Here is a 27,630-nt window from a genome sequence, read left to right as displayed (position 1 = left end):
ATTTGTCAGCCTGTCATTTTTGCTCAGCTTTTGAAGCCTCTCCATCAGCACTCATCTGCGCCTCACTGGGAAAGCAGCCTGGTCACAAGCTTGACAATGTACTGGAAAATACCCAGAGGTTGTTTGGATTCTGTATCCTGTCGAGTCATTTTTATGATTCATGCACCGACTCGTTTAATCATGGCGGCTGTTGAATTTCTATTTAAAAATGAACAAAATAGCAGTCAGTGTGTGATATAAATGTGGGAAGCGTGACAGATGTTACTGATATAAGTGAGAAAAAAAAATATTCCACTCATAAATCCTTAATTTTCTGCCCACCTGATGGCTTGAATCTTAATGGTGGCTTAAGGTTCTCAAGACGAAAGCCACAGAAAATCAACAATATTCTTGTTGTTAGGGAACTGAGGGGGCCCGACATGTTCCCTGTTTGGGAGGAGGTGAGTTGCTAGGCTGGATTTAGACCCTGAGCAGGGGCCTCTCTGCTCTACGGTGATAAGGTTGAAATCAAATAATACTTAGTTGAGTGATCTGCAATGTCTGGTAACCTTAGAGCTATCTTCAATAAAGAGGCCTCTATTTGGCAGCAGGCACCGGGGGGGTTTTCAAAAATAATAATGGCAGATGTTTAATGACGGGTAGAAATCACTAGCAAATCAATGGAAGTGTTTGCCTGTCTTGAATTCTGTGCTGCATACGGCATAATGAAACACAACATCAGAGAGCCCATAAATGGATTTAAATGGATTAGCTGTCAGCGGCGCTAACTAGGAAAAAAAGAGTAGCGTTTCCTAATCATGACCGGCTGCACACCTCACGCAGATATTAATAGTCACCAAGTAATGTCACCACTAAGTCCTCTGTTCCTGCCTGTGGGCTTTGTTTTCAAGCACATTCTTTCCATCTTTGTTTTGCCCTTAACTTATCTGCAGAGATATGAGACAGGGCGTTCCCATTTAAAGAGACAGAGGAGACAGTATTTTTCCAGCTGATCTGTAGCAACTAGCCTTTAGAGCTGGTGAAGTAGAAACAGTCAGACTTGTTTTGTATGTAGTTTTGTCACACTGTGTTCAGTTTTTGTCATGTTACAGCAATTAGTTTATATAAAATTTACAGTTTATGTGAACAACAATTATTAGATTGTCTTGGGGGGGAAAAATGAAAGGTTCAGATTAGGATGTCAAAAGTTTCTGATCAGTTCATTTGAGTTTAATTTGTGGATGTATTTAAGGACAATGCCTGGAACTCTGTTTTCTTGTGTAGCAACATGGAAACATTAAATAAAATCAGCCATGACATCAGGAAGCCACGGGTGGTTCTAGACACAGGGGTCGGTGTCTCTATAGAGCTGATCCTGGCCAATGATGTGACCCCTGTACTGAGCGGACACTAAATGCATTTCTTATGATGATATGTGCTGGCCCTTGGACCAATTAAATGTTTTACTTTTATGGTTTTACTTTACAATTATTTAAAAATTAAGGTTTTACAATTTTAGCTTCAGCTGCACTGAGACAGAATCACAGCTTTCATTTGCTAGATTAAGGATCTGCAACTTGCCACAGGTGACTTTTTGGCTCTGTAGCTTATATTTAACAATGAAATATTGTCCTTGTTTTTGCTTGTCTGTTTCATTCTTTTGTTCTCTGCCCTCATGAGAAAAATTTGGCTCTCCTGTAAATTTAATCTCAGACCACCACTGTCAGAATTCATTCTTGATGGAGCAACTTTTAGATGTCTGAACGTTTTATTTATGTCTGCTTAAGTAAATTATATTCAAGTTTGACTGAAATGTCAGTGACCAGCTGTTTGGTGAAGCAGTTTCTATGTCCTAGAAATTGACATATTTTTAGTGTGAATGGTGTGAATTAACACACAGAACCAAAGCAAAAGGCCTCGTAAAGATGCTGGTTGAAGCATTTAAGCTTGTCATTATTCAATGACTTCTTCCTAGCAGAGACAGAAAGATGGAATTTCAAAATATACTGTATGCAGAGCGCTGTGAACTTTTTGTGTTTATATTTGTGATAACGTCTAGGTCCATTCATCTGGAATGGAACTTGATTCGTCTCAGAAGATCTGTTGAAATCTGTCACAAGCATAGTGTTTTACTCTATTTTGCCTCTTATAATTTCATCAACTATGCACTATGCACCAAATATGCACAAAGCAGAATAAAGCGTTTACTTTTTATTCAGTATGCTTTTTAAGAGCTAGTAAGCTCACCATCTGTTTTGACTGCCATCGGCTATTGTGTACAGTTTGAATCAGACCGGTGCATTAACTCCTGAGAATCTCTGTTTTATTTCTCAAATAAATCATACTTTACAGAAACGTAAACAAAGTTTCTTATTGTTGGGAACAGATCTGTTTTACCTTTCATTGCCAGAAAACTTCTTTTTCTCCACACTTGGTTACGGTGATTTTATTTACATGAACGATTCTTTCTGAAACTGTTGGATGCTGTCTACCATAGTGCTTTAAAATAATAGTAATAAAATTAACCTATAGTGTATAACTGTTACCATCATACTTGACGACTATTGCATAAACAGTGCAGCCCTCATCCTGGAACCAGCTGCAGCTCTGAAAGTCTCCAATCGATTCAGTTTTTAAAAGAAACCTGACAGTTTACTGGACGTGTTTTATTACTTTTTATGTTTTCATTTGTGTTTTTAGGGTTGTTGTTAGGGATGGATATTCATCGTATCATTTATCGTAAAAATATTCTTATCATGGTGAGAATTTTGATTCATGTTTGTTACAATAAATTCCCATTAATGATGTTTTTAAAAAAAAACATGCTGTCTACATTGTTGTGATTGTTAGCGTTAGTATTTTTTTTCCACTGTTTACTCAATGAGGGTATTATTATATATAATTACATTTGAAAATATGATATGCGAGCAATTTTAGTGATTCAAATCACGCTTGTTTACGTGGCTGGTGTCCTGAAAAAACGTTTTGCAAACGAATGTTTTGGAGTGCAGTATTTGTGTTTGATGTATCATGCAGTCTCAGCCATACAGTTACCTAAAAAATAAGTAACAAATAGATTTAATCATCACTTTTATCGTTTGCACAATAGCACGTCAAAATATTGTGATAAAACTTTAAGTCCATATCGTCCAACCCTAGTTGTTGTTTTTGTCCCTCTTGTAGATCTGAACAAAGGTAGACGGTACAAATAAAATTGATATAAACATCTAAAAATGGCACTTTCAAAAAATATTGCGTTTTACAAAAGATACAGATTTTTTGGTAGTGACAAAAGATTCACTGCTGGATCGCACCTTTAATGCTATGTGTTCATTACACTAGAGACGAAAACGAATAAACACATGATTAACAAGTGATCAAAGAGATGAAATAAACCCTCTCTAATGAGATCACACTACCCTGTAAAAACACTGGACTGCAAGTCATTTGATGGCAGAGCTGTCTCGGCTCCGGTTTCAAGTCAAAGACGTGGGGTTGAATGTTAAGAAAGCTGAAGATCCAGACAGAAGAAGCGATGGGGTGCAGTGAGAGTCAGAGAGTGGACGGAGAAGCTATTTTAGGGATGATGTGCCTGGAATGACAACTGTTGTGCCCCTCACTCCCCTAAACCCCCTCTGCTCATTCCCTCACTCTCTCTACAAATCCCTCTCTCTTTCTCTCTCTCCCTCTCTCAACCTCAGGCCCTTCATCACGCAAAACTTTTCCAACCACAGACTCTCCTCTTCATCCCTCTGTGCGTCTCGCGATAAAAATAGAACAATATTAGCCTTTTCCAAATGAGCTGTGACACATGTGCCACCTCCCCAGCATGCGTGAGTATATAACGTCGAGGAGTACTCTGCTGTCGGAGAGCAGGACAATAAGTCCTAAAGAAAAAAAAAACCAGACATAAAAGGAAATCATTCAGGAGAACAAAGTAGTTGTGTGATTTATTTTTAATATCCAGACCTGCGCCAGGAACAATCCGCTTCTCTCCGCCTCCTTCTGCTCTCCTCCTCTGCCTTATCCAGCACTTGCGACCATCCATGAGTGTGACCAACTCCTCTGCCTATCGATCGGAGCGCAGTTTCCACCAGACTTCGTCCTCGACCTCGTCCTCTTGCAACCCTTACATGGAGAAGAGCCGGGGGCTTTTCGCCGAGGATTTTGGATCCTTCATGAGGCCTGGGAGTGACGCCTTGGGATTTTCCAGTAAGTTGGGAGGGAACCTTATACCCTTGGGGCTCATTTTGTCAGCAAGAAAAAGTTGATCAAGAAAGAATAAAAGTGCACCTGGATCTGTGAAAGTGATTTATTCTTCTTCCAAACAGATGATAAAATATGTAAGTAAGGCGGTCAGAGGCAAGAGGGAGTTTGATGTGGCTGATGTGAGTGAACAAAAGCTTTTGTATGGGAGACAGCAAAAAAGATGCAGCTGATGCAAACAAAACAAATGCAGAAATGCAGTTTTTTCTGCACTTTTCTGGCTGAAATACAGAGTAAAGTCATGAAGTGTTGCACTTTAAAGTATGCTGTTTGTTCTTGGACTCAGCAATACCTCCAGGTGGTGTGAGCTAGTTGGATATTACTGCATATACAAAATACAAGTGTCAAAATATGACATGGGAACTTTAAATAAAGTCACACCACAGGCTGGTGTCCTCTATAGGTCCAAGGTCACGGTAGGATTGTTTGAAACTCTATACCAGCGCCATCTTATAGGATGGGTACACACTGCATAATGATATAAAATGCCTAGTTGACGTATTTAAACATCTTGACCTGGAAAGAGGGAAGGGTTTTTAGGGTTAAGTACAGCATAAATGTAAAGTGGAAGGACAAAATGCTTTTTGATTCCCTTTGAAAAAGACCCAGATTGAAAAGTCATAATAACATAAGTGAACAAGCAACAACATGAAGACAAAGGAACACACAGCACTCAGGTCAAAAATGAAGTTGGGGAAGTGAGAGATTAAAATAATATCTACTTTTCCCTACATGCAAAACTTCTGCCTCACCTTAGGCATACCATCTCCACGGTGATACTTTGCCCTTACTGTACAATATATATGTTTTTTATTCTGTTTTTATATATATATACATATATATTCTATCTTTGTGTGAGTCTATTTGATGTGTTGTCATTTTGCTGCTGTTGCACAGAAATTTCCCCACTGTGGGAGAATAAAGAAGTATCTATTCTTCCATTCTATTCTGTGCGATGGCGGCAGCATCATGTTGTGAGGATGTTTGAAAGCTTTTCACAGTTGCTGGGAGGCTGAATGGAGCCAAATGCAGGACGATGCTGAACAAAAGTCACTGTGAGGCTGCATAAGACTTGACACTGGGGTGGAGGTTTACCTTCCAGCATGATGAAGACCCAAAACATGCAGACACAGCTACATTAATATTGTTTAGATTAAAGTACATTAATGTCGTGGGGGTTAGGTCTAGTCAAAGCCTAGACCTAAAATCCGGTTGTGAATGTATCGCAAGTCTTCTCGGATGTGCGCTGCCTAATCTGACTTAGTTTGAGCTACTTGTTTTAAAAACAGAATAGGCATTAATTATTGCACATGGTAGAGACATTCCCCTAAGTTCTTACCACTGTAATAGCAGCAAAAGTTGGTACTACAAAGTATGGCCTCAGAAGGGATGAATACAAAATCACATTATTTTTATTTATTTTTTTTAATTAGAAAACCACAAATAATTTGTCTTCCACTTTGCGTTCATGTTCTACTTTACGCTGGACTGTCACATAAAACCCAATGCAACAGAGGAACATTTGAGGTAGCTCCACTTGCAAGGCAAGAGTGTCTGAGCGCAGCAGTTCTGGACAAACTCCTGACTGTTTGACTTCACATGCTGAGTATCTGGGATGACGCCTGCATAAGGAATGAGCAAATGGTTGCTGGGTGATCAGACTCTACACACAACACACACACACACACACACACACACACACCCTACATGCACAGAGTTAAAATGATGTCATGTACTGAAACTGACATGTGCAGTCAGAGTTCACACACTGACACCGAGAGTCACGTGATACTTTAGTGAACCCAGAATCCACCTGGTTTCTGGGTTCACTAAATAAACTGGATATGCCAAACAGGAAAAAATATTTTCTACTAAAACATTAAAACTAACCAGCTTTTAGTATTTAGTAGATCAGATCATAAACAAAGAGCATGCATAGTGACAAATCCTGAAACCTGGGTCTGACAATCCTTTCACCTCTACAGATTTATTTTTGCTCTTAGCCACATTGTTTTCTATTGGAGCTTCTTTTAGATAGACAAAAGCAGTGCATGTGCAGGAAAAAGTCTATACCACTTTGACAGATCAATATTGGGAAAATGACCCATTGTTGAAGAGCGCCATGGTGTTGGTAAGGTAGAGACGGAGAGAATGAAGCCAGTTGAAGCCACTGAGTTGGTGGCTGATTTATGCCTCATTTATGTTCGGCTGAACTTCACAGCAACTCTTATCATTCAGCTGATTGATACCAGCTTGTTGTTTTAATCAACAAGCACTTTGTATTGCCTTGTAGCTGAAAATGGGCTATACAAATAAAATTACCTTTACCTTTAACATCACGCCCAGTGATGGCTTTTAATACTGGTTATATGGGGACTTGGGGGGCTACATAGGGAGGTGCTCAAGTACCTAATTAAAATAAATCTCTGCACTGCACCCTGAACTGTTTTTTATTGCTCCTAGGTAAATGTAGTCAGAGGACAAAAGGCAACCCCTGCTTGCTGGAGACTATTTTATATGCTTTGTGCAGCAGTGGACTTCATTATATCCTATCATAGAAATTAGTTGATTGTCTGGATTTTGATAGTTCAGGTGGCAACAGATAAAGGGGCTCATCCAGGGTGCAGCTAATGGCTATTTTTGGTTTGTGTGCACAAACAAGGACATAAAAGACACATTTTGTTCCAACGTCACAGCTGTTTGAAATGTTCACAGAAAATGTAGTCCTCGACGGCCGGTATCTTGCATGTTTTAGTTCTTTCTCTGGTGGTAGTAACAACCTCCTCAGCATGTCAACGTCTTTCTTAGGCCTTCTAATGATCCAGGTGCGTTAAACCGGGGACAGAACTATGACGGCCCTCGAGGACCGACTTTGGACACCACAGTGAATTGTTTTATACAGTTAATGTGAATATCTGTATCTTACATACACACTAGTTACATGACATTTACTAAATACAAAAAAGATTAAAGGTTTGCCCCCAGTGGTCTTAGAATAGAATGTGTAAATTGTATTTACATTTGTGGCAAATTTAAAGTATTTATCCTTTAATCTTTAGGGGTTGTGGGATTTTTCAATTGCATTCTTCCGTCAACTAGTGCATTCTAATGCAGTAGTTAATAAATAATAAAAAGGATGTTGGGTGTGTGATTTGCTTCCTGAATTCTTTTTATTTGTTGTCTTTTTCATGTTTTTAACATCTTTTAAAGTTTTAATTAATAGTTATTTTGGTGTCCTGAACGCCCTTTTACATTTTCTCATGTCAAGACTGTCTGTTTTTTTACTCCAATACTGGACTATTTTTTGTTTTAGTTTGCTATTACTTAGCTATTATTTTCAAGAGTCACTGGTGGCATAATTATTGCTGTCGATCCTTCGCGATGGTTGCTCTCTTCTGCTCCGCTCACCGCACAGATTTTCCGTTGAATTAAAGTTTGAGGACAGTGATCAGAGAAAAAAAGTTGACTTCGGATCTGGTGAACCAAGCCCACATTTGAAATCGCCTGGTATTCCTACGGCTCACAGCTTCACAGCTCCACCAATACTTAAAAGTGGAAAGGAGGCTCTTTCCTGATACTAATTGTTTAATGTCAAACTTATCTGTTAGGAGTAGAAAAGCTCAGTATGGTTTCAAACCGTTCCAGAGAAGTTAGCCAACTATGCATGTTTATGTTTTTAATAGTAGGGCAAAAATGATGTTTTCTTGGTATTCTCCCTAGACAACAAGCTGCAATGTAGATGATGTCTAGAGCAGTGGTTCCCAAAGTGTGGGGCGCGACCCCTAGGGGGTGCGCAGTGCCATTGCACAGTTACACAAAAGTGTTTCACTGTACAGATGGTTTGTAGTTTTGTTGCAACCTGAAGTGTGAAATAAACTTCAGTGGAATTTGAAAACAAAATGTGTGTATAGGTTTATGTCTGGTTGAACGATGTGTGTGCCCAGTTAATTTTTTTTTTTTCATGTCATATCAATAGTGCATGGTAGCAGAACGTGATTTTTCTATAAGTTCCAAGAAGAGTAAAATTTTTCCTATAGGAATTATTAGTGGTGCCTATAAATAATGCAATTGCCGATTTTATTAAAAACGGTTATTCCTTCACATGATATTTTTTCCCAATGGCACCAATACCTGTTAACATATGTAACTATACTTCCTTTTAACCAAACATATTTTCTGCTTTTTGTTTGGTGTTTTCAGGTGGGGCTGGAAATATCAAAACTATTGACGATTCGTATCAGTTTACAGTTGACGTCCGAGACTTCTCTCCAGAGGATGTGATCGTAACAACATCCAACAATCAGATAGAAGTCCGTGCGGAAAAGGTGAGCAGTGCGTTGGATTTTTAGTGTGAGAAACAGAAGCATTGGTCCTCCATAACATTCAATATCTCTCTGCAGTTGGCCCAAGATGGTTCAGTCATGAACACTTTCACCCACAAGTGCCAACTCCCTGAAGATGTGGACCCGACATCGGTGACGTCGTCCCTGGGCCTTGAGGGGACTCTGACGGTCCGGGCGCGCAGACAGCCGGCTAAACATGAGCTCGCACAGACCTTCCGCACTGAGATCAAAATCTAGAGACAGACCGACTTCCTCAGCACAAACTCACCACTTTTTGTGTTTTTAGAGTTAATAAATGTAACTTCAATGGATGAGGATATGAATTGTCGTACGTAGACACAAAAACGTCAAATTACCTGTTCCTACATACAGGTTGGAAACAAAAGGAGCACGAACATGAACTTGCAGGTACCAGGAGAATACATAACTTCACTGACTCACAAACATAATTCAACAGTTCTTTTAATACTTATTATATTATTATTATTATTATTGTATCCCTGCCACACAGGTACATATTTGCCTTTTGCTTCAGTGGCATCAGAAGACATGAGTCCATGGAAAATGAATATTGTAGCAGACACAAGTTTTTCATAAGCTAATCTGTCCAAACACTGCTAAAAAAGAGAGCCACAACTTTCACACACCATGTAAAAACATACATACACAGCACAGTTACACACCTCAGCATAACACAAAAAGTGAAACGGATGTCATGACCTAGTTTTTGATTGCTTCAGCAACTAGTTCTCTGACCACTGGGGCACTCACAGCGCCTTCAAATTTCATAGGCAGATGGTCAGTTGATCCTTAAATATAAACAAACATAATCTAAATGGTGATGTGTTAATAATCACCCCATCCTCACACTGCAGGGCACAGCCTTGATCCCAACACACATGCCCTATTCAGAATCGATGCACACATGCCTCAAATCAGTCTCTCTTTTCAAACAATATTAATTCTGATGTGTCATCCATATTAATTTATTGTATTTTTTTGTGTGACAAAACTTGCAATAAACATGACAACAAATAAATACAACGTTCTGTTTTGCTTTTTTTTTTTTTTTACAGAATATATCAGCTAAGAAGTCACTCAAATGAAAATAAACTTACCAAATTTTATTTCATGATCATTTTTTTTAAAAATAAGCAACATCAAGCATCATTATTATGTTTCTTCACGCTCTATTTTAGGACATATTTACAAATTTCTCATTTCAGCTCAGCAATTTAAAACTACAATATGTTGATTTTCATTTGAGTGGAGTCAGAAAACAATTGCCCCAAAGCTAAAGCTTATCACGAACACCACATGATTCTCTCCTCCATCCAATTTATTACAGTCTGCCTGGTACAGTTTAGCATACAGCTGGTTGGAGCCTTTCCTAGTTCACAGGAAGTGACAACCACAAGGCCAGCTATTTGCAAAATCGATCTGAAGCTGAAAAATGATTTAGTAACTGCTTTTATCATGTACCCTCTACTCATGTTGTGATAAAATTGAAAGAAGCTATTCAAAGTGAAAATGTTAAAAAAGTATTTGTTGCACAGCACCCTCCAAGCTTATTGCCAATGTGAACAAATATTAAAACAGGTATGTTTTATTGCAGTAGCACGATTTAGTTCAAAATGGCTTGGAAAAATCTATATAAAATTACATAAAATTAGTATTATTCAGAACAACAGTGGCTCAGGAGGTAGGGGTTAGACTTGCTGGGTTGCTGGTTCAAACCCCTGCTTGGCCTCTCTGTCTTGCTCTCTAACTATATTTATATATATATATATATATATATATATATATATATATATATATATATATATATATATCTGGTACATAGAGAGAGAGATCCCTCCATCCTTTTTCTGTACACACTTGTCCCTAGTGGGGTCGGGAGGGGTGCTGGTGCCTATCTTACTTATATATAGATGACCGATTTTATTAACAATAATTTACGAATCATTTTGCGCCATCTTGTGGTCATTGTTTGCCTAACAAATGCTCCTACTGCGCCTGCTCGTCCGGCACATCCGGTTGGTCCCTATCAATCGATCAGAGAGAAGAAGATGGCGGTGGATGTGCTACGCAAGGAAGGATCGATCACCGAAAAACTCGATTGGGTTCGTTTTTTTCTCGTGAGTTAGAAACCAAACGCTACCACGTAAATTACTACTGTGAAGCCGGAGTGAAGAGGTCGCAACAAATTGGTAATTATGGAATTTTCCTTCTCATGTAATAATGGCGCTGAAAGAGGGCTTAGAGACGGAGCTAGCCGTGAAAACAACAAGACAGGAGAACAGGCCTGACTCTCCGCTCCGACATCTTGTTTCTTCACTACACATGCATGTAGGCACGCTAAATTAATCCCTGATAGCAAAGCTGCTAGGATGGAGGAATTGTAATCGATGCGATGCACTGTCAAACCTAAAACTGTTTACTTTAATGTACTGCATTCATGTTCATGTCTGTAAGCGTGTGCTTAACCAGTAGGGCAAAAGTTGAACTTTAGTGTATTGCCACTCGTGTTTTTGCTGGTATTTCTCACATTGCGCTCTATGCTTTTGTTGGCTGCAATGTGTTATTGTTTATTAAAACTTTCATTATAATAAAAAAAAACTAAAGAAAACCTGTATTCATTCCACTAATTGCGTGGTATGAATTATGAATAGGGTCACTACAAGGTGTTCAGAGCAATGATTTTTAAACAATGGTTTTTGCTGCTCTGTTTAAATGATCCCCAATGTAAAATTTATTTAGTCAATTTATTTTGACTTGTTTACCTGTATTCTTTAGGTTACATTTTCTTTTCTTTTTAGTATGTACACTTAGATGTATATCTGTTTTATGTCCCTATTTTCAATCATTTGTTAAACTTGTCTTTTTTTTACTTGTATATCTATTCTTTGCTTTAGAGATATTTACTATATAATTGTATTTATTTGTCTTTGTTGTGTATTTTTATTAAAATTTACACCATTCAGCTTTTTTCTTACATAAATATAGACTCATACAGGGTGAACAATTCACATTAACTGAAATGAGTTCAGGTAAAATTAAGAAGCTTAAGCGTTCCTTCTGTTGCTTCAGATACACAGCGACTGAGCTCTGTCTTCGCCCTTTGACCCTGACATCAATGGAGTTCCCGTGGCACAGCGGGGAGGTTCTGGAGCAGCTCAACCGGCAGCGTAAGCAGGGGCTGCTTTGTGACTGCACCTTCGTGGTGGACGGCGTGGACTTCAAGGCCCACAAAGCCGTGCTGGCAGCATGCAGCGTCTACTTCCGAACCCTTTTCTTGGACCAGAAGGATGTGGTGCATTTGGACATCAGCAATGCTGCTGGTAGGATCCGATTGTGATGTGGAAACTTTCTGACTATTTTAGAAGCAACTACGGCTGCTTATTCGTCATCGGCTCCTAACCAAATCTTGTATTTCTCTGTGTTTTCTTTTCCTTATGCAGGTTTGGGTCATGTCCTAGACTTTATGTACACCTCCAAACTGTGCTTAAATCCCAACAATATTGAGGACGTGCTCTCTGTTGCCCACTTCTTGCAGATGCAGGAAATCATAAATGCTTGTTCTGCATATCAGTCGATGTCAAATCAACCTCCATCCATCATAACTCTGGATCTTCCTGATGATCAACCAGGTCTTTAAGTATTTGACTGTTTGTGTGTGTGGAGAAGCTGAGAATAATCAGATTAAGGCTGCACAATTTGAGTTGTAAAGCTAATGCTGAGTGTTGGGATGATACACTTCTTTAAGGCAGTCATATAAAGAGGTTTGTATCACTAAGCAGTAGAAAATAACTGTATTTAGTCATATTTTCAAATGTTTTGACATGACGCTTTTGTTGGACCGTGGAGAAAATTGTAAAACTAAACCCTGACAATACAAACCGTTATAAGAAATTTATCATGATAAATAGTAATACGATGAATACCAATTGCAGTAACAGTTGCATTTGACGTATTGTGCAGCTCTACATTAGATGACTTTATTTACTCTGAATTTTGCTCTGTACCAGAAAACCCTGTTGTCTTGAAGAGAGAGTTTGTTGATGAACCAAAATGCAGAAAGGAGTTGGAACATGGATCATGTTGAAAGTTTTAAAGAAAAAACAAAAACTTACAAAAACAAGCCATGGAGAACACATGGAGCCAGAGCAGAACTACATTAACAGGAACAACAGGGAGGCAGCAGGATAAACAGGATTTAACAGGAGGAACAAGCAAGGCGTGTGAGCAGGAGAAGGGTTTAAATACTGTGAGGGTGAATTCTGGAACAAAAGTGCCTGGGCTGATTAGCTAATGGGTTGCAGGTGTGAGGAGAGACCAGTGAGGTGGACAAAGGAGGGGGAAAGAGGAACCAACAGGGAAACTGACTAGACCCCAGGATGGGAGTCAGTGGGGCTTAATGAAGTAAATGGATGAAGAAAAAAAAAAAATCAATACAAGGAAATAACAGCAGCAAAGAGTCCAAATAACACAGGTTATGACACCTGTAGATGAATGTTCGGCTAGTGGTTTTAAGCTCGAGACCACTTGGCTTTATGTGGCCTTAAAAAAATTTGGGCTTTGGGCCACTCAAAGTCTGGAAAAGTCAGCAAAGTCGATTCATTCCTGTAATCCCTCAAATTCTGCTGAATTAAAAATAATGCTGTAAAGAACAGTTGGTTCACACTGATGCCAGTTATCGCCATTGCTGCTGCTCAGCGTGGCACAACAAAGGGTAATTACTTTTTCACAAGGGGTCAGGATTTGGTGTATACATTTTTTAATTTTAACAGTAGAAGCAGTATTTGAAAACCGCATTTTGTATTTACTACATTTGTTTAGTCTGAAGTGTAAAGGTATAAATACATGTACATTTTTGTTTTTACATTAGATCATCTTACAGTCTGCGGCTTAAATTTGAATCTTTGTTTTTCCATCATATCCTTATACCCTAACACATCTGGTCTCATATTTCCTAACAAACCAGGTGAAAAGGCAGGTGGAAGAGAACAGAAAGAAAATCAGCTGTCAGAAGTTGCAGGACAAGCGGAGGAGTTTCCGTCTGGCACACCGACAGAAGATCTCAAGAACTCACAGAGTGAGGATGTGAACGGAGACATTTCTGCTGATCCGGAACAAACCGCTTCTCAGCCGAATCCCATCAGAAAGCACCCGGGCCGGGGAAGACCCCCCAAAAGCTCTCAGGTTTCTGCACAGAAGACGGTGTCGGTGAAGGAGGAAGAGGAGGGTTCTTTGGCAAACACGACAGGATTTCAGGACGACCCCTCGGATGCTGACTACGCACCCAGTAAAAACATTTTTATAAGATTTTAAGGTCCATAAATTTGCATGTAGCAAATCTTATAACCGGGTCATTTATCTGCAGAACCACAGTCGAGATCTTCAGGCAGCTACTTGAACTCGCGTGGAAGAAGGATCAGAAAACCTGCTCGACGTAGGAGTTCACCTGGTGAGCTGTGTGCTTGTACCAGCTTCCTTTGATATTTACCAGGCTGTCCGCGCATTACATCTTAAATCAAGCGTCATTAACACTGTTAAGACCTTTATGAATGAAACTTAAGACTAATGTCATAAAAATGTGCATATATAAATGTGCAGCGAGAAAATAAAAAACTACATAATACATACGAGATTAAATAGCCCTGTCATGACAAGACCTGTAATTAACGTATTCAAGGTCAACTTACATTTTTTAAATAAATTTAAGACACTTTAAGGTCTTAGATTCATTTAAAAAGTGTTTAGTTTGAGTTGGTGAAACCTCCAGAAACCCTGTCTAAACTTGGGACAAAAATGTATAGCATAGAACTGTTTTACTTTTTGTCTTTTGTTTATAAGACAAAACGCCTTACATGCTTTTGATTATAATCTTTCCAGAAAATGACTTGGAAGACGAAGGTCCATCGAAGGGAAAAAAGGAGAAAAGGGCGAGGGAGGACGAAGAGGTGGCGGACAGACAGGAACTACATGATGGGGAGGCCAGTGAGGGAGAGGAGGTGGAAGAGGCAGAAGACGACATCGAACTGCAAGGGGAAGGAGACAGCGAGGAAGACGGAAGACCATCTCAGGCATCATCTATGAGCAACCGAACCGAATCGAAGCCGTACAGCTCTGTGACGCACAAATGTGGGGTGAGACATAAAGCGTTTGTAGGAAGTGGCGTTCTGACCGTGTCTGACTTTAATCTTTCTTAACACTATTCATCCAACTTGAACTTTTGTATTTTATTGGGAATTTAGATGAAAGTATAAAACAAAGTTGTGAGTAATTGTTACGTGGAAGAAAATTACATCATGGTTTTCCAAATTTTTTAATGACTAAAAATCTAAAAAAAAAAAAAGTCATGCACTTATTTTCAACTTACCCAAGCCGATGCTATCTGCCCTCCAGTTCACAGGATGTGTCTAAATCCTGTGTCTACCAGCATCAATTTTGATGTGAGCATTGATTTTCAGGTATCGACGCAATTTCCTAGCTGATTTCAAGTTTGGACTTTGACTAGGCCATTGTTACGCATAAATATGCATTAATCTGGGCAATTCTACACCTTCTTAAATGTATGCCTTAAATGCCTGACAGCAAACCGGATCTCTCACTGTTTTTTTGTCTTGCTGCTCTTCCATGAAGAGTTGGGCCTTAGAAATAATGATTTTGTTCATAACTTCTCACACTTTAGTTTTGGATCTCCAACTCCTCCAGAGCCACTTCTCTGATTAATGTTCTCCTTCACTTTCTTTATATTTGATGTGGACAGCTGGTTATGTTCCAGATGATGGATTGAGAAGAGCTAAAGTTTTTGGGGTATTGTTTTGTGACCCCACCCTGCTAGAATTTACACTGAGAGCTGTTTTTAGAAATTTATTTGTTTAAAAACATTGAAAACCATGTCTAACTTTTCTTCTACAAATATGCATTACTTCATGCTGATCTATCAACCGTGTGCAGACGTCAGTCAGGGTGTATTCACAGGCTAGAAAGTTCAGTTCATTTGGGCAGGTGTGAATGCATAATCAAACTGTGATGAGGACCAAAAAAGCAAAACTCTGATTCAAAAAACATGGGTCTTTATTCAGTTGAAGTGAACACTGAACGCCAAGCGGACCGGAGACCGCTCCAAAAGCAAGAATGGACTAAACTGCAGGCATTTTGGGTGAATGTCTAGAGCGTAAGCAGGAAAAAAAGGCTCGTGGTCTTTTACCAAAGACAAAAGAGAAATCGTACAACTGCTAAAATCTGACTCTACTCCATTTTTGTTTACATTTTGTGAAGAAGGAAGTTGCGCTCAATGTCTTCTTCAGCAGTTTTCGTGTCGTTGTCTTCATTAATTCTTGGTGCAGCGCCACCACTGGCAAGAGGGGGAACAGGTTTTTCAAAGGGTCTGCGTTATGTGGCACAGTGCAGAGAATGTGTACTGCACCAGCTAAAAATGTGGCAAATGTTGCAAGTTTAGTTGCCTATGAAACTGAATCAGCCGGAATATCAAGATTTTTTTCTTTTTTAAATGCCGGATAAAAAAATAAGCTAGTTGTTAGTTTAAACTCCATTGAGTTTTGCACACTGTATCATTCAGTTTCAGTGTCTTGTTTTTTTATGTCAGCTCTTTTCTTTTATTCTTGTAGGACTGCGGGAAGAAATTTACCCACACAGGTAATTTCAAGAGACACATGCGTATCCACACTGGAGAAAAGCCATTCAGCTGTCGGGACTGCAACAAGGCTTTCTCTGACCCTGCCGCTTGCAAAGCCCACGAGAAAACACACAGGTGAGGTTCACATTTTCATACATTCTTCCACCTCTTTCTACTCAGTCAGCTTCATATCCTTTGTCGCACCATCGTCACCCCCTGTAGCCCCCTGAAGCCGTACTGCTGCTCCACTTGTGGGAAGAGCTACCGGCAGGTCAGCCTGCTAAACCTGCACCGGAAACGGCACACGGGTGAAGCGCGCTACAGCTGTGACGTCTGTGGCAAGCTTTTCACCACTTCGGGGAATCTGAAGCGCCACCAGCTGGTGCACAGCGGGGAGAAGCCGTACCACTGCGACTTCTGTGGCAAAGCTTTCTCCGACCCCACCGCCAAGATGCGACACCTGGAGACCCATGATACGGAGAAAGGCAACAAGTGTCCGCACTGTGACAAACGCTTCAACCAGGTGACAGTATTGCATTATAAAGTAAGGTAATTACATTTGCAATTTTTTGTGACGCATATTTTATTTTATTTTTTTAACCAGGTAGGAAATCTGAAAGCTCACCTAAAGATTCATATTGCAGACGGGCCCCTGAAGTGCAAGGAGTGCAGCAAACAGTTCACCACTTCAGGTAAAGAAAGAAATTGTTTTTTAAGAAAAACTTTTAAATAAGTAAAAAAAAAAAGTAACAAAATCTTTACTGGGAACATTGGTGTTTATGCTGAAACTGCATTGTCCCTGGAACTTCATCATGTTTTTTTACACCATTGTAGTGCTGAAATGTGAAGTTTAAGGTTAAAAATACAGGATATTCAAAAATATGTAAATTGTGGATCTTATTTGTATTTAGGTCCCTGAGAAGAGTTTAGATCAAACCCAACTCAATCCGACCTGATTAACTTTAATTACAGGTTCACACTTAGTCTCTGCTTGTTTCCGAAACATGGAACTGCCTTCCATGTTTGAGCGTGAGGAGAGGTTTTGATTACAATCATTACAAGTTTTAAGAAGAAAGACATGAAGTCCTGGTTTCAAAATAAAATAAAAATGTAAGCAAAAGTATTAAAAGTTTTGGGGACAAAAGACATGAAATCCTGCTTTCAGACTAAAAGTGTGTGCTCTTGGATTATGGCAGAAAAATTCCCCCATGAGCTGAATATTATTCAGATTATTCCAGTTTACTGGTGCACCCCTAGTATGTGTATTGATCAATGAATCAAACTTGGAGCCAGTATTGGGGGGGACGGGGAATGTAAAACATATGTATTCATAAAATCAGCACTTTTCATAATTGAATGTCTCATATGTTTAAGTTTTCTAAAACGTCATTTTTAAACAAAGTTGGCATCATTGTTTGGTTTCTTTGAATCATCTGATCTCACCTTTGTGGGTTGGTGTGTGCTTTTTAGGCAATCTGAAAAGACACCTGCGTGTTCACAGCGGGGAGAAACCATACGTGTGTTCGCACTGTCAGAGAGCTTTCAGTGATCCCGGAGCTCTGCAGCGCCACGAGCGCATTCACACAGGTAATCCTGTCACGTTCTGAACTGTTATTCTTTGCTTTATCAGCTACATTTTCTCATTTTCCTTATTCCCCAAAGAAATTCCAAATTAATGTTGATTATTTCCCACCAACATGAGACAGTGTTGTATGTGTTACAGGAGAAAAACCCTGCGTCTGTCTTGTGTGCGGCAAGGCTTTTACTCAAGCCAGCTCCCTCATTGCTCATGTCCGGCAGCACACCGGGGAGAAGCCCTACGTCTGTGATCGCTGCGGCAAAAGGTGAGATTTAAGCCCTATGTCAGTGTGGAAATAATTTGCACGTGTTTTATTTTGCATTTAACTAAGCTTGGAAATCTGAGATTTTTCAATGATGATAGATGTGAAAGAGAGAACAGAAAAGTAAAGACATCTTGAAATATTTTGTAAAAGGACAGAATGTAAACATGTTTTTTTCTGATCCCTATGTTTAGTTAGAGATGCAGCAAACCAAAATTAATATCTGTATCGGTCCAGATATTGATAAAAATTCTAGATCGGATATTGTGACAATGGGGTAGATCTTTTTTTTTTTTTCCTTTTTTTTTTCCGAAGAGTTTTTGCGGCGCTAGTGGCTCGTATTTTTTCTACAGTAGGCAGACAGGAAACAGGGAAGGAGAGGGGGGAAGACATGCGGCAAAGGTCGTCGGGACCGAGAGTCGAACCCGCGACGTCCGCGTCGAGGACTAAGGCCTCCAAACGTGGGGCGTGCTAACACCCTGCGCCACCACAGCACGCCCCGGGTAGATCTATTCAAGCTTTGTGTTTTGTGCTCTGAGCAACTATTTACTATTTATTCTGCATTATATTTAGAATTTCTAATGTCACTTTGTGAACCATTTGAAAGTAGGTTTGTTGCAGTTTAGTATTTACATGTTTGACCAAGGAAGTCACCCAATTGTTTTAGTCAGTTTCTTTATTTATTTTACATTGGCTACTATACTCCTAATTGCACTGACTGAACAAATTAAAGTTGAGCTGATTTTACATTTTTGACCAAGTTTGTACTTGAGTGTGCTGTACTGGTACAGAGTTAGCAAATAAATTTGTAATTCAGTACATTTATGTCTCTATTTAAAAAAAGAACAATATTTTAAGTCGATTCAGTTTTTCTGTATCCGATTGTATCGGCCGATGTTAGACCTCAGATATCAGTATCGAAGTGAAAAAGTGGATCGGCGCATATTTATGTTTAATGATATAATATTTCATCTTCTGTAATAAAGAGTAGGTCAAATTGACCCCAACAAGACTTCTACAGCTATGTTCTCTCTGCCCATCCTGTCGCAGGAATACTGACCTGTTCCAACTTAATTCCTCAACAGGTTTGTGCAGTCCAGCCAGTTGGCAAATCACATTCGACACCACGACAACGTGCGACCACACAAGTGCCAGATGTGCAACAAGGCATTTGTGAACGTGGGGGATTTATCCAAACACATCATCATTCACACAGGTAAGAACTAACTTTGGTACGAAACTCAGTTTAGAGTAACGCTGGAAATCTGTAGGCTACTTCCTCTGAAAACATTCTGGCTTGTAAAATTTCGTCCGTCTGGTTCCAGGTGAAAAACCGTTTCTTTGTGATAAATGCGGCCGTGGCTTTAACCGGGTGGACAACCTGCGCTCCCATGTTAAGACTGTTCACCACGGCAAAGCCGGCATGAAGAGGCTGGTGCTGACGGGGGGAACCATCGAAGAAGTTAGCGACGACTGTGCTGAAGCTGGGTCTTCGGATGAGATCAAGATAGTCACTGTTACCACAGAGGACATTGTCACCCTTACGGCCGAGGCCCTGGCAGGAAGTGCTGTGGCTCAGCTCACGGGTCAGTATCTTTCTCTGAACAATGCCTCAGACAATAGGCCCCATCTTTTATAGGAAATGAAGATAGACGCTTGTCCTGTTCTGGTTAACAGTCCTCCCAGTGACTGCCTCGGTGTCTGCAGATGAAACGGAGGCTTTGAAAGCTGAAATCACCAAGGCAGTAGAGAAGGTGCAAGAAGAAGGTAAAATCTGAACTGTTCTTTATCTCTTAAAATTTGAAAAACGTCAGATAAACTGTAAACAGTGATTCCACAATCCTATGATTCTTCCATACAAAGTTGGTTCATGTTTTGTGGGGAAAAAGTCACATTTTTCTTACACTTGCAGTGATTTTCAAAAGAATTCATACACTTGTAATTTTTCCACAGTTTGAATGTTACAACCAGTTTCACTGGGATTTTATGTGATATACTAACAAATGAAAGGGACACATGGTTTTCTTTTTTTTTTTAATACTTATTTTTACGGGATGTAAAATGAAAACATTTTGTGGTAATAAATAAATAAATTAGCTCTTAATAATTAATAATTGTTTAGAATTATGTATTATTTGAAAAATTTGTCAGTACACAAAAATGTTGAAAATCTTGAATCATTTTCCCATTCCTACGCTACATCAACCTAATAATCCACATTTTACTACCATTATATTGTAAGTTACTACGTTTAACATAATTAGATTTAATCATCAGCATCAACCATAAACACAGGAAGCTGGAGGATGAAAACTGGTTGAAAATTGTGATATTTCATGTCTTAAAAATTTTTTTAAATAGATTTTAAAAAACAAAACTTAATAATAGGCCTTTATATCTTACAAAATGACATACAATTAGAGACATGATTTGAAATGACAGTACAAATTTTCTTCTGCTCAGACCCCAACACCCAGATCCTGTATGCTTGCGACTCATGCGGCGATAAATTTCTGGACGCCACCTCTTTGGCTCAGCATGTTCGGATCCACACGGCCCAAGCCTTGGTCATGTTTCAGGCAGATTCCGACTTCTACCAGTACACCGCGGCAGCCGCCACCGGAGAGGGGGATGATGCTGCTGCCGCTGCAATCTGGCAACCTGCGCCCGGACAAGTTATTCAGCAAGAAGAGCTGATCTTCCGTACAGACGAAGAAGAGGGGAAATCAGAGGAGATGCATGGAGAGCAAGTGTCAGAGACTGTCATTCATGTGGAGGAGGCGGTTGAAGTGGAAGAAACTACTTCTGAGCACCAAACAAATGAGAGGGATGGAGAAGAAGAAAAGGAAGAGAATGTTAAAAGTAAAGATTAGACGTAGTGGAACAGGTTCATCTGTGATGTATAAAATGTTGCTTTTGTTAGAAATCTAATTTATACGAGAGGAAATTAGGATATTATGTTTCTTGATGAATTATACATTAGGTTATAACATGATGTTTAAAGAAAACTGATCTGGATTCAATCATTTTAAATAAAATGTATTTTAACCTAATTTAATCTTTAGTGATGCATTTGCTTTACTCTTTACAGCAATAGTTTGGTAAAGAGTTGCAGAGATGATTAAACAAGTTTGTATAGTTTGTTTGTTTTAAGACTGAAATGTAGGACTGTGTTTTGTCCTTTTATGCTAGATTGTAAATCTAATAGAGACTCGTATTTTTCCATTTTTTGATTAAATATCTACTCTTTCTTCAAACGTGCACTGTGTTTCACTGTGCTTAGTGTACAGTGCTTAATTTAGGATTGGTAAATAAACATGAGTCTACTGAAGACTTAAGTGAGAGTTAAGAACCTTTAGCATACAAGGTTTGAAATTTTTTTTATTTGTATTTTTTTTTTAGCAGGTTTCACCCATCCTGTGCTTGCATAATTGCAAGAAAGTCCTAATATATCAGATTTATAATCCTGTAGTTTTGAGCTGATTTCAAGGTGTTTTACTCTTTATTTGATATGTTTATTTTGCCACCTGTAAAAATAATTTGCAGTAAATATGTGTTGAATTGCTCAGACTTGGTGTCTGAGTCACTTCTGTTTGATATGCAAAATTCTTTATTTTTTATTTATTTTTGGCTTAGTTCAAGAATAACATGTACAATTTGAACTTATTTCTATAAAACTATGCGACAATAACAGATATTTAATAAGTGTGGCAATTCAAATTCCTTCTTTCCATATTCCTAATAAATAACACTAACTTAATTTCATTGGTGGAGTGGCTGTCAGCCCCGACGCGTTCCTTCCTGTGATTGGCTGGATGTTGGGGTCAAAGTTGAGTATACCTCCGCTAACGCTGACGTCGACTTGTGTAGCAAAATGGCGGCGTTTACAGCAGTAGGGCAGGCGGACCGGTTCGGTTCTTTATTATCTAAAAAGCGAACCGGAATGAAGAGGACAAGATACTGGACGCTTTTGGACTGCAGTGTCCTCGTGTTGCTTTCGTTGGCCTCCATGCTGCACGGCGCTATGGCTGACGGGAAAACGCTGGTGCTACTGGACAACCTCAACATCAAAGACACCCATTCAATCTTCTTCCGCAGTCTGGCAGGTCAGTCAAACGATGGCATATCTTTACATTTGTAGTTTTAGCATCATAAACCCAATTAGTCCCACCTGTGTGCGGTTTTAAAGCGTTTTCTAGACCATTTGAAAATGCTTGGACAGAACTGCTTCCGTCATTCAGCACAGCATGGCTGCTAACCTTTGCTAAACCAGTTTTGGTTGTCACCAAATTCCATAAAAAAACACTATTAAATTTCGGTAAAATATGTAACGTAACTAAGCTCAAACATACTCGATCAGGGTTAATGTTTCCGAGTGCAATTAAAAGACTTACTCACAGATAAATCTCAATTTTTATCATAAACCATATAATTTATTGTGCAGAGTTTCCTGCTAAACCACAAATGAATTACATAAAGAGATAATTGTCAGTAGCAGCTGATCAACTAAATATTTTTAATGTTCTTCATTCAAATGCTGAGTGCACAGAATTAATACATCTCTGTTTCTGTTGTTGTTCACAACATTTCCAAAAACAAATGGATAATTCAGAATGGAAGAAAAAATTACTACTTGTTATACGTGCGTTACAGTATTTACTTAGAGGCATTTCTATACATTGATTGCTTTTAGCTGCAAAATAATGGTTCAGGGAGATTCAGAGGTCTCCACAAACCTTAATTTACCAAAGGAGTAGAGAAAAAGGAAAAACAGAAACTTGTTTTATTTTTCCAGATCGTGGATTTGACCTGGCATTCAAGACTGCTGATGACCCCTCTCTGTCCTTGATCAAATATGGGCAATTCCTCTACGACCACCTAATAATCTTCGCACCGTCAGTTGAAGGTAAATTTCACTTGGCTTTTTATACCTTGTGTTAACTTTTTAACATGAGAAAAAGTTTTTAACTTTAAAAACATTTTTTCTGGTTGTTTTTGCAGACTTTGGTGGAAATATAAACTTGGAGACAATAACATCCTTCATTGATGGTGGAGGCAACGTCCTGATCGCTGCAAGTTCAGATATTGGTCAGTCGACAGATAAAATATTTACTTTATAATTAATATATACTTGTTGAAATGCACATTATTCATAGTAATTCCTGTAATGCAGGGGACCCTCTGAGGGAGCTGGGTAGTGAGTGTGGCATTGAGTTTGATGAGGAAAAAACGGCTGTTATTGATCACCACAACTATGATGTTTCTGATCCTGGAGAGGTAAACAGCTTGGTCTTCACAGTATTTATATTGATGTTGCTCCAATCCCAAGTTTTGACTCTCTTATTTTCTGGTTATTGGTTTCCAGCACACCCTGATTGTTGCCGACCCAGAGAACCTACTCAAAGCTGCCACGATTGTTGGCAAACCAACCAGCAAGCCTGTTCTATTTAAGGGTGTTGGGTAAGTAAAAAATAATAATTAAAAATCAAATTGCAGTGTCTGCTTGTAAATTAAAGACATTATTTTAATTGGAGTTGAATATACAAGAATGTTGGTTGAATAGTTTTCCCTTTCATGGTGGATTTTCAATTGGTTTTTGTTTTTTTGGTGTGTTTTTTCACCAATGAACTTGTAAAAACAACTTGTAACTAACCTGTCACTTAATTGAACGTGTAACTAATTTGTTAGTTTTTGTATTAATTTGGAATTATAACTTTTTATTTAAAAAAAAAGAGTCTTATTTAGGAATGTGAAGCTTTAAATGAACCTTGTGCTGTATCATTCCAGCATGGTTGCTGACCCAGACAACCCACTCGTCCTCGACATTCTCACTGGTTCTTCAACTTCTTACTCCTATTTCCCCGACAGACCCATTTCTCAGGTAACACCACCTCTTACTGTCCGGTCTTTTTTTTTCTTTTTTTTTAATTGAGACATTTTCTTAAATCTGAACTTTGCTCAAAAACACTGGATATATAAATCCAATATGATTACCAAGCCGCATCACCTAGAAACTAAACTACATCTAAACGTTGTGGTCCGATTCTTTCTGAGATTCGTGTGGACATGCAGAATTAATATTCGACTATTTATTATTTAATATTTTCAGAATGTCATATAAGAGAAACCTTTGCATAAAGATGCACCAGTCAGTCTGCAAGAGAGCAGAATCATATTTTCCCTTGACGTCCTCGGTTCAGTGATCAGGAGGTAAATCACAAAAAACAAAAATAAGCATTTCTTTTCTCCACAAATGAATTAAATTAACACTCCCAAGTGTTTTAAGTTTTTAAATGCATCAACAAAAAGCATATACTTATATTTGTTGAGTATAGCAACATTCAGATAAAGGTTAGTGATGAATGCTTTGGTGTAGAAATTGGCAGATCCTGATATTCCTTGATTTGCTGTTGGACTCAACTGCTAACTCTTTTGGATAACTTGCAGGACTGTCGCCTTTGTGTTTTATTTTTTTGAAAAAGCAAAGTACGGGCAGGTCAAACCTGCCCATAGAAATTAGTGTCAGCCAGGGAGACACAGATCAGTTATTCTCTTATTTGTCCATGGAAACAAATGTCACTTAAACGCTTTTTACATTAGCATTGCGGATGTTTTAAAATGACTAGTTTGTGGTTTTATTTCTTGTGACTCCAGTATATGTTGAAGGGCAGAAACTAAATGCGTGCGTCAAAGAGTACACTCTAGTTTTGAACTAGTAAAACCTAACCTAGATTTAGATTTTATTTTGTTCTGGTCAACTAAAAAAGGAGAACGTAGTGCACCCCATTGGATATAAAACAAAAAAATCCATCTGTCTTGTAGCAATGCTGCTTGGCAAAAAATATATTTGGAAAGCTTGTGAGTTTTCTGGGCGTTTTTATTTTTTTCATTGGTACTCCATTTGTAGTGAAAGTACATTTGCTGCTTGAGCAGCATAATTGAATATATAACAATCTACTGATGCCAAGCTGCTTATTCTGCTATTAATTCTTGTTTGGTGTCATTTATGGGATTGGAAACTTGAATAAATGAATCATTTGGCAGTTAAAAATTTATTAATTTAACAAAATAGGATCACAGCAGTGTGTGGGACATTCATACACCACCTTGGAATGAAGCCTGGTTGCACTTTTGCAGAGGCAACATTTTGTTCTTCAGTTTACTACAAGCTGTTTGGCCTTAGCAGTGACAAGCTTTTCCTGGGTGCAATTAGCACAACGCTTCTCAACCCACAAATCAACAAAACGTTTAATTTCAGTTTTACTTCATAAAATATGCCTTATTTGCTGTTTCATTCTCATAATCAGCCTCTTTTTTTAGGTTAAAGCTAACGATTTGAGGAGTGTAATTTGTTGTAGATGGCATAATATTTTCTGTTAGAAACTATGGGGTTGTTGAAGGGAGCTTTTTACCTTTGCAGTACCCCCATGCTGTGGGGAAGAACACACTGCTGATCGCCGGGCTGCAGGCCAGAAACAATGCCAGAGTGGTTTTCAGCGGCTCCCTGGACTTCTTCAGCGACGCCTTCTTCAACTCTGCAGTGCAGAAAGCAAGACCAGGCTCTCAAAGGTATACATCAGTTATTTTTGCTTTGTTGCTTATGTAAGACATTACTTTGATTTTTGGTCTTATAAAACCCCCCCAAAACTAACTTCCCCGTTGTCTGGGTTTCCCAGGCACGAGCAAACGGGGAACTTGGAGCTGGCTGTGTCTCTGTCCCGCTGGGTGTTTAAGGAGGCGGGAGTGCTTAGAGTGGGAGCCGTTACCCATCATCCTGTGGGAGAGACGGCTCCTCCTGCAGCGTACACAGTTACTGACCTTGTGGTGAGTTTAACAGCAATCGGTACAGTTTAAGGTTTGCATAAGTGAGGAGCTGTGGATGCGAATACAACCTTCTTTCAGGAATACAGCATTGTCATCGAGATGCTGTCCGAGGGCCGCTGGGTCCCCTTCGACGGCGACGATATTCAGCTCGAGTTTGTGAGGATCGACCCCTTTGTCAGAACTTATCTCAAGAAAAATGGTAAACTTGAACACATTCCATTATATAATGTATTTTTATTGCATAAATCTGTACGTTTTCTGTTGATTTTTACCGATATGTTTCATGGTTTTTCATCAGGAGGTAAATACAGCGTTCAGTTCAAGTTGCCTGACGTGTACGGAGTCTTCCAGTTCAAGGTGGACTACAACCGACTGGGATACACACATCTCTACTCATCCACTCAGGCAAGCTCAATAAACTTAACCTACCTGGGTTTACACTCATCAAATTACTTGGATTGTTTGCGCTTTAAGAGATTACGTCACAAGGATTTTATTTGAAGTAATTTTCTGTTGGTTATCTTGCCCATTTATCCATAAAAGATGATTAGGATTTAATTATTCTGTACGACTTGTCCTCTGCAGGTTTCAGTCCGGCCCCTGCAGCACACTCAGTACGAGCGCTTCATTCCCTCAGCCTTCCCGTACTACGCCAGCGCCTTCTCCATGATGACAGGACTTTTCGTCTTCAGTGTAGTCTTCCTGCATATGAGAGAGAAGGAGAAGTCCGACTAAAGCAAAGACGACAAAAAGTGTGAAATTTTAAAGTGCGAGGGGAAGAATTGAAACTGAAGGTCCTTATGGGTCAAAGGTGTCATTTTGAGATTTTGTTCATATTTTGTTAAGGGCATGTGGCTGGTGTGTGTGTGTCTGACAGGGTGCTGGCTGCAATTTAATGCAGTAGTTTTTCTTTTTTTTTTTGTTTTAAAGATGTATCTTAAAATCTCCCAGAGCCCCGTTTGTTGTGAAGTCAGTCCGCTTATGTATAAAAGTTGCTCCACATTTGGCTAAAATATAAGAAAGAGCAGTTGCAAATCACTTAAATTTAATCTACTGTCTTCTCAGAAAATGCACTGAAAATGCCAACAATTTTTTTGTTTTTGAAAAAAGATTTTTGAAAAAGCTGCAGACCTCTTTGAAAATAAAATAACCACATTCCACTTGACATGAGTTTGCGTTTTTATTACAAAACATACTGTGCCTGTGAAGAAATATTTATACCCATTGAGCTTCTTTTTACATTTTTATGTCACCTGTAATATGATACCCAAATCCAGTGAAACCAGTCGTCTGTACAAATTGCCATCTCATTATAAAAGAAGGAAAGCATCAGCCAGGACGTTGGAAGCATAGTTATGTTATAAACATTACCTCAAGTTTGGATATCTCATTCATTTCGATTAAATTATACTTTAGTTATCCCATAGGGAAATATGTCACTTTTAATAATTTTATTAAAAGCGTTGTAGATGTTGATGGTTGTGGGCAGAAAGGACCTTCTGTAGTGGACAAGAAGAAAATCATAAAATGTCAAAGTACTCTGGTGTTAGTCTCAAATAAGATCAACACTGAATGTTATAGCTTTAACCATAATTTTAAATATGGAAATAGAATCCAAATTACATAAAAATGTGACCAACCAGAAAGTTATTAGTTCTAATAAAGGGAAGTCCTTCATAATAATAGTATGCATGTCATAAAGGGAAATGCAGGATAATACCTCTTGCCTTTT

At 38.9% G+C, this 27,630-nt stretch overlaps 3 protein-coding genes across 7 annotated transcripts; all 3 read left to right on the top strand.

Moving 5' to 3' along the window:
* The first annotated feature begins 3,650 nt into the window (after positions 1-3,650).
* On the top strand, positions 3,651-9,403 carry hspb7 (heat shock protein family, member 7 (cardiovascular)). The gene is made up of 3 exons (XM_028021367.1): positions 3,651-4,191; positions 8,446-8,570; positions 8,646-9,403. The coding sequence occupies exons 1-3, from the start codon at positions 4,026-4,028 to the stop codon at positions 8,823-8,825; spliced, it is 471 nt and encodes a 156-aa protein (XP_027877168.1). The 5' UTR covers positions 3,651-4,025; the 3' UTR covers positions 8,826-9,403.
* Positions 9,404-10,529: 1,126 nt separating this feature from the next.
* Positions 10,530-21,405, top strand: zbtb17 (zinc finger and BTB domain containing 17). Of its 5 annotated transcripts, XM_028021344.1 has the most exons (16): positions 10,538-10,726; positions 10,843-10,937; positions 11,679-11,929; positions 12,050-12,238; positions 13,573-13,893; positions 13,972-14,055; positions 14,484-14,737; positions 16,226-16,368; positions 16,456-16,756; positions 16,838-16,925; positions 17,704-17,820; positions 17,957-18,077; positions 19,160-19,290; positions 19,400-19,660; positions 19,752-19,841; positions 20,538-21,405. In XM_028021344.1, exons 3-16 carry the CDS (start codon positions 11,725-11,727, stop codon positions 20,945-20,947), a joined length of 2,715 nt encoding a protein of 904 aa, XP_027877145.1. In that variant the 5' UTR covers positions 10,538-10,726; positions 10,843-10,937; positions 11,679-11,724; the 3' UTR covers positions 20,948-21,405. The 5 variants fall into 5 exon arrangements, with proteins under 5 accessions (XP_027877127.1, XP_027877118.1, XP_027877108.1 ...); XM_028021326.1 differs by lacking the exon at positions 10,843-10,937 and having other exon boundaries at positions 10,530-10,726; positions 19,782-19,841; XM_028021317.1 differs by lacking the exon at positions 10,843-10,937 and having other exon boundaries at positions 10,537-10,711.
* Positions 21,406-21,918: 513 nt separating this feature from the next.
* Positions 21,919-27,063, top strand: ddost (dolichyl-diphosphooligosaccharide--protein glycosyltransferase subunit (non-catalytic)). The gene is made up of 11 exons (XM_028021355.1): positions 21,919-22,180; positions 22,870-22,980; positions 23,076-23,162; positions 23,248-23,351; positions 23,440-23,534; positions 23,862-23,955; positions 25,495-25,643; positions 25,751-25,898; positions 25,977-26,097; positions 26,197-26,303; positions 26,484-27,063. The coding sequence occupies exons 1-11, from the start codon at positions 21,949-21,951 to the stop codon at positions 26,631-26,633; spliced, it is 1,398 nt and encodes a 465-aa protein (XP_027877156.1). The 5' UTR covers positions 21,919-21,948; the 3' UTR covers positions 26,634-27,063.
* Positions 27,064-27,630: the final 567 nt, after the last annotated feature.

Source organism: Xiphophorus couchianus, chromosome 1, assembly GCF_001444195.1.
Source record: "Xiphophorus couchianus chromosome 1, X_couchianus-1.0, whole genome shotgun sequence".
NCBI classification, from domain to species: domain Eukaryota; kingdom Metazoa; phylum Chordata; class Actinopteri; order Cyprinodontiformes; family Poeciliidae; genus Xiphophorus; species Xiphophorus couchianus.
The sequence above is the reverse complement of the archived record's forward strand: the minus strand, read 5'-3'. Positions and strand labels throughout refer to the sequence as shown.

Coding starts and splice junctions, on each gene's coding strand:
- hspb7 (XM_028021367.1), top strand. CDS start 4,026: ATGAGTGTGACCAACTCCTCTGCCTATCGATCGGAGCGCAGTTTCCAC. Junction 4,192..8,445: donor TGACGCCTTGGGATTTTCCA/GTAAGTTGGGAG, acceptor TGGTGTTTTCAG/GTGGGGCTGGAAATATCAAA. Junction 8,571..8,645: donor TAGAAGTCCGTGCGGAAAAG/GTGAGCAGTGCG, acceptor ATCTCTCTGCAG/TTGGCCCAAGATGGTTCAGT.
- zbtb17 (XM_028021307.1), top strand. CDS start 10,590: ATGCTCCTACTGCGCCTGCTCGTCCGGCACATCCGGTTGGTCCCTATC. Junction 16,926..17,703: donor CAAACAGTTCACCACTTCAG/GTAAAGAAAGAA, acceptor TGTGCTTTTTAG/GCAATCTGAAAAGACACCTG. Junction 17,821..17,956: donor CCACGAGCGCATTCACACAG/GTAATCCTGTCA, acceptor TATGTGTTACAG/GAGAAAAACCCTGCGTCTGT.
- ddost (XM_028021355.1), top strand. CDS start 21,949: ATGGCGGCGTTTACAGCAGTAGGGCAGGCGGACCGGTTCGGTTCTTTA. Junction 22,981..23,075: donor CTTCGCACCGTCAGTTGAAG/GTAAATTTCACT, acceptor TTGTTTTTGCAG/ACTTTGGTGGAAATATAAAC. Junction 25,899..25,976: donor ACACAGTTACTGACCTTGTG/GTGAGTTTAACA, acceptor ACCTTCTTTCAG/GAATACAGCATTGTCATCGA.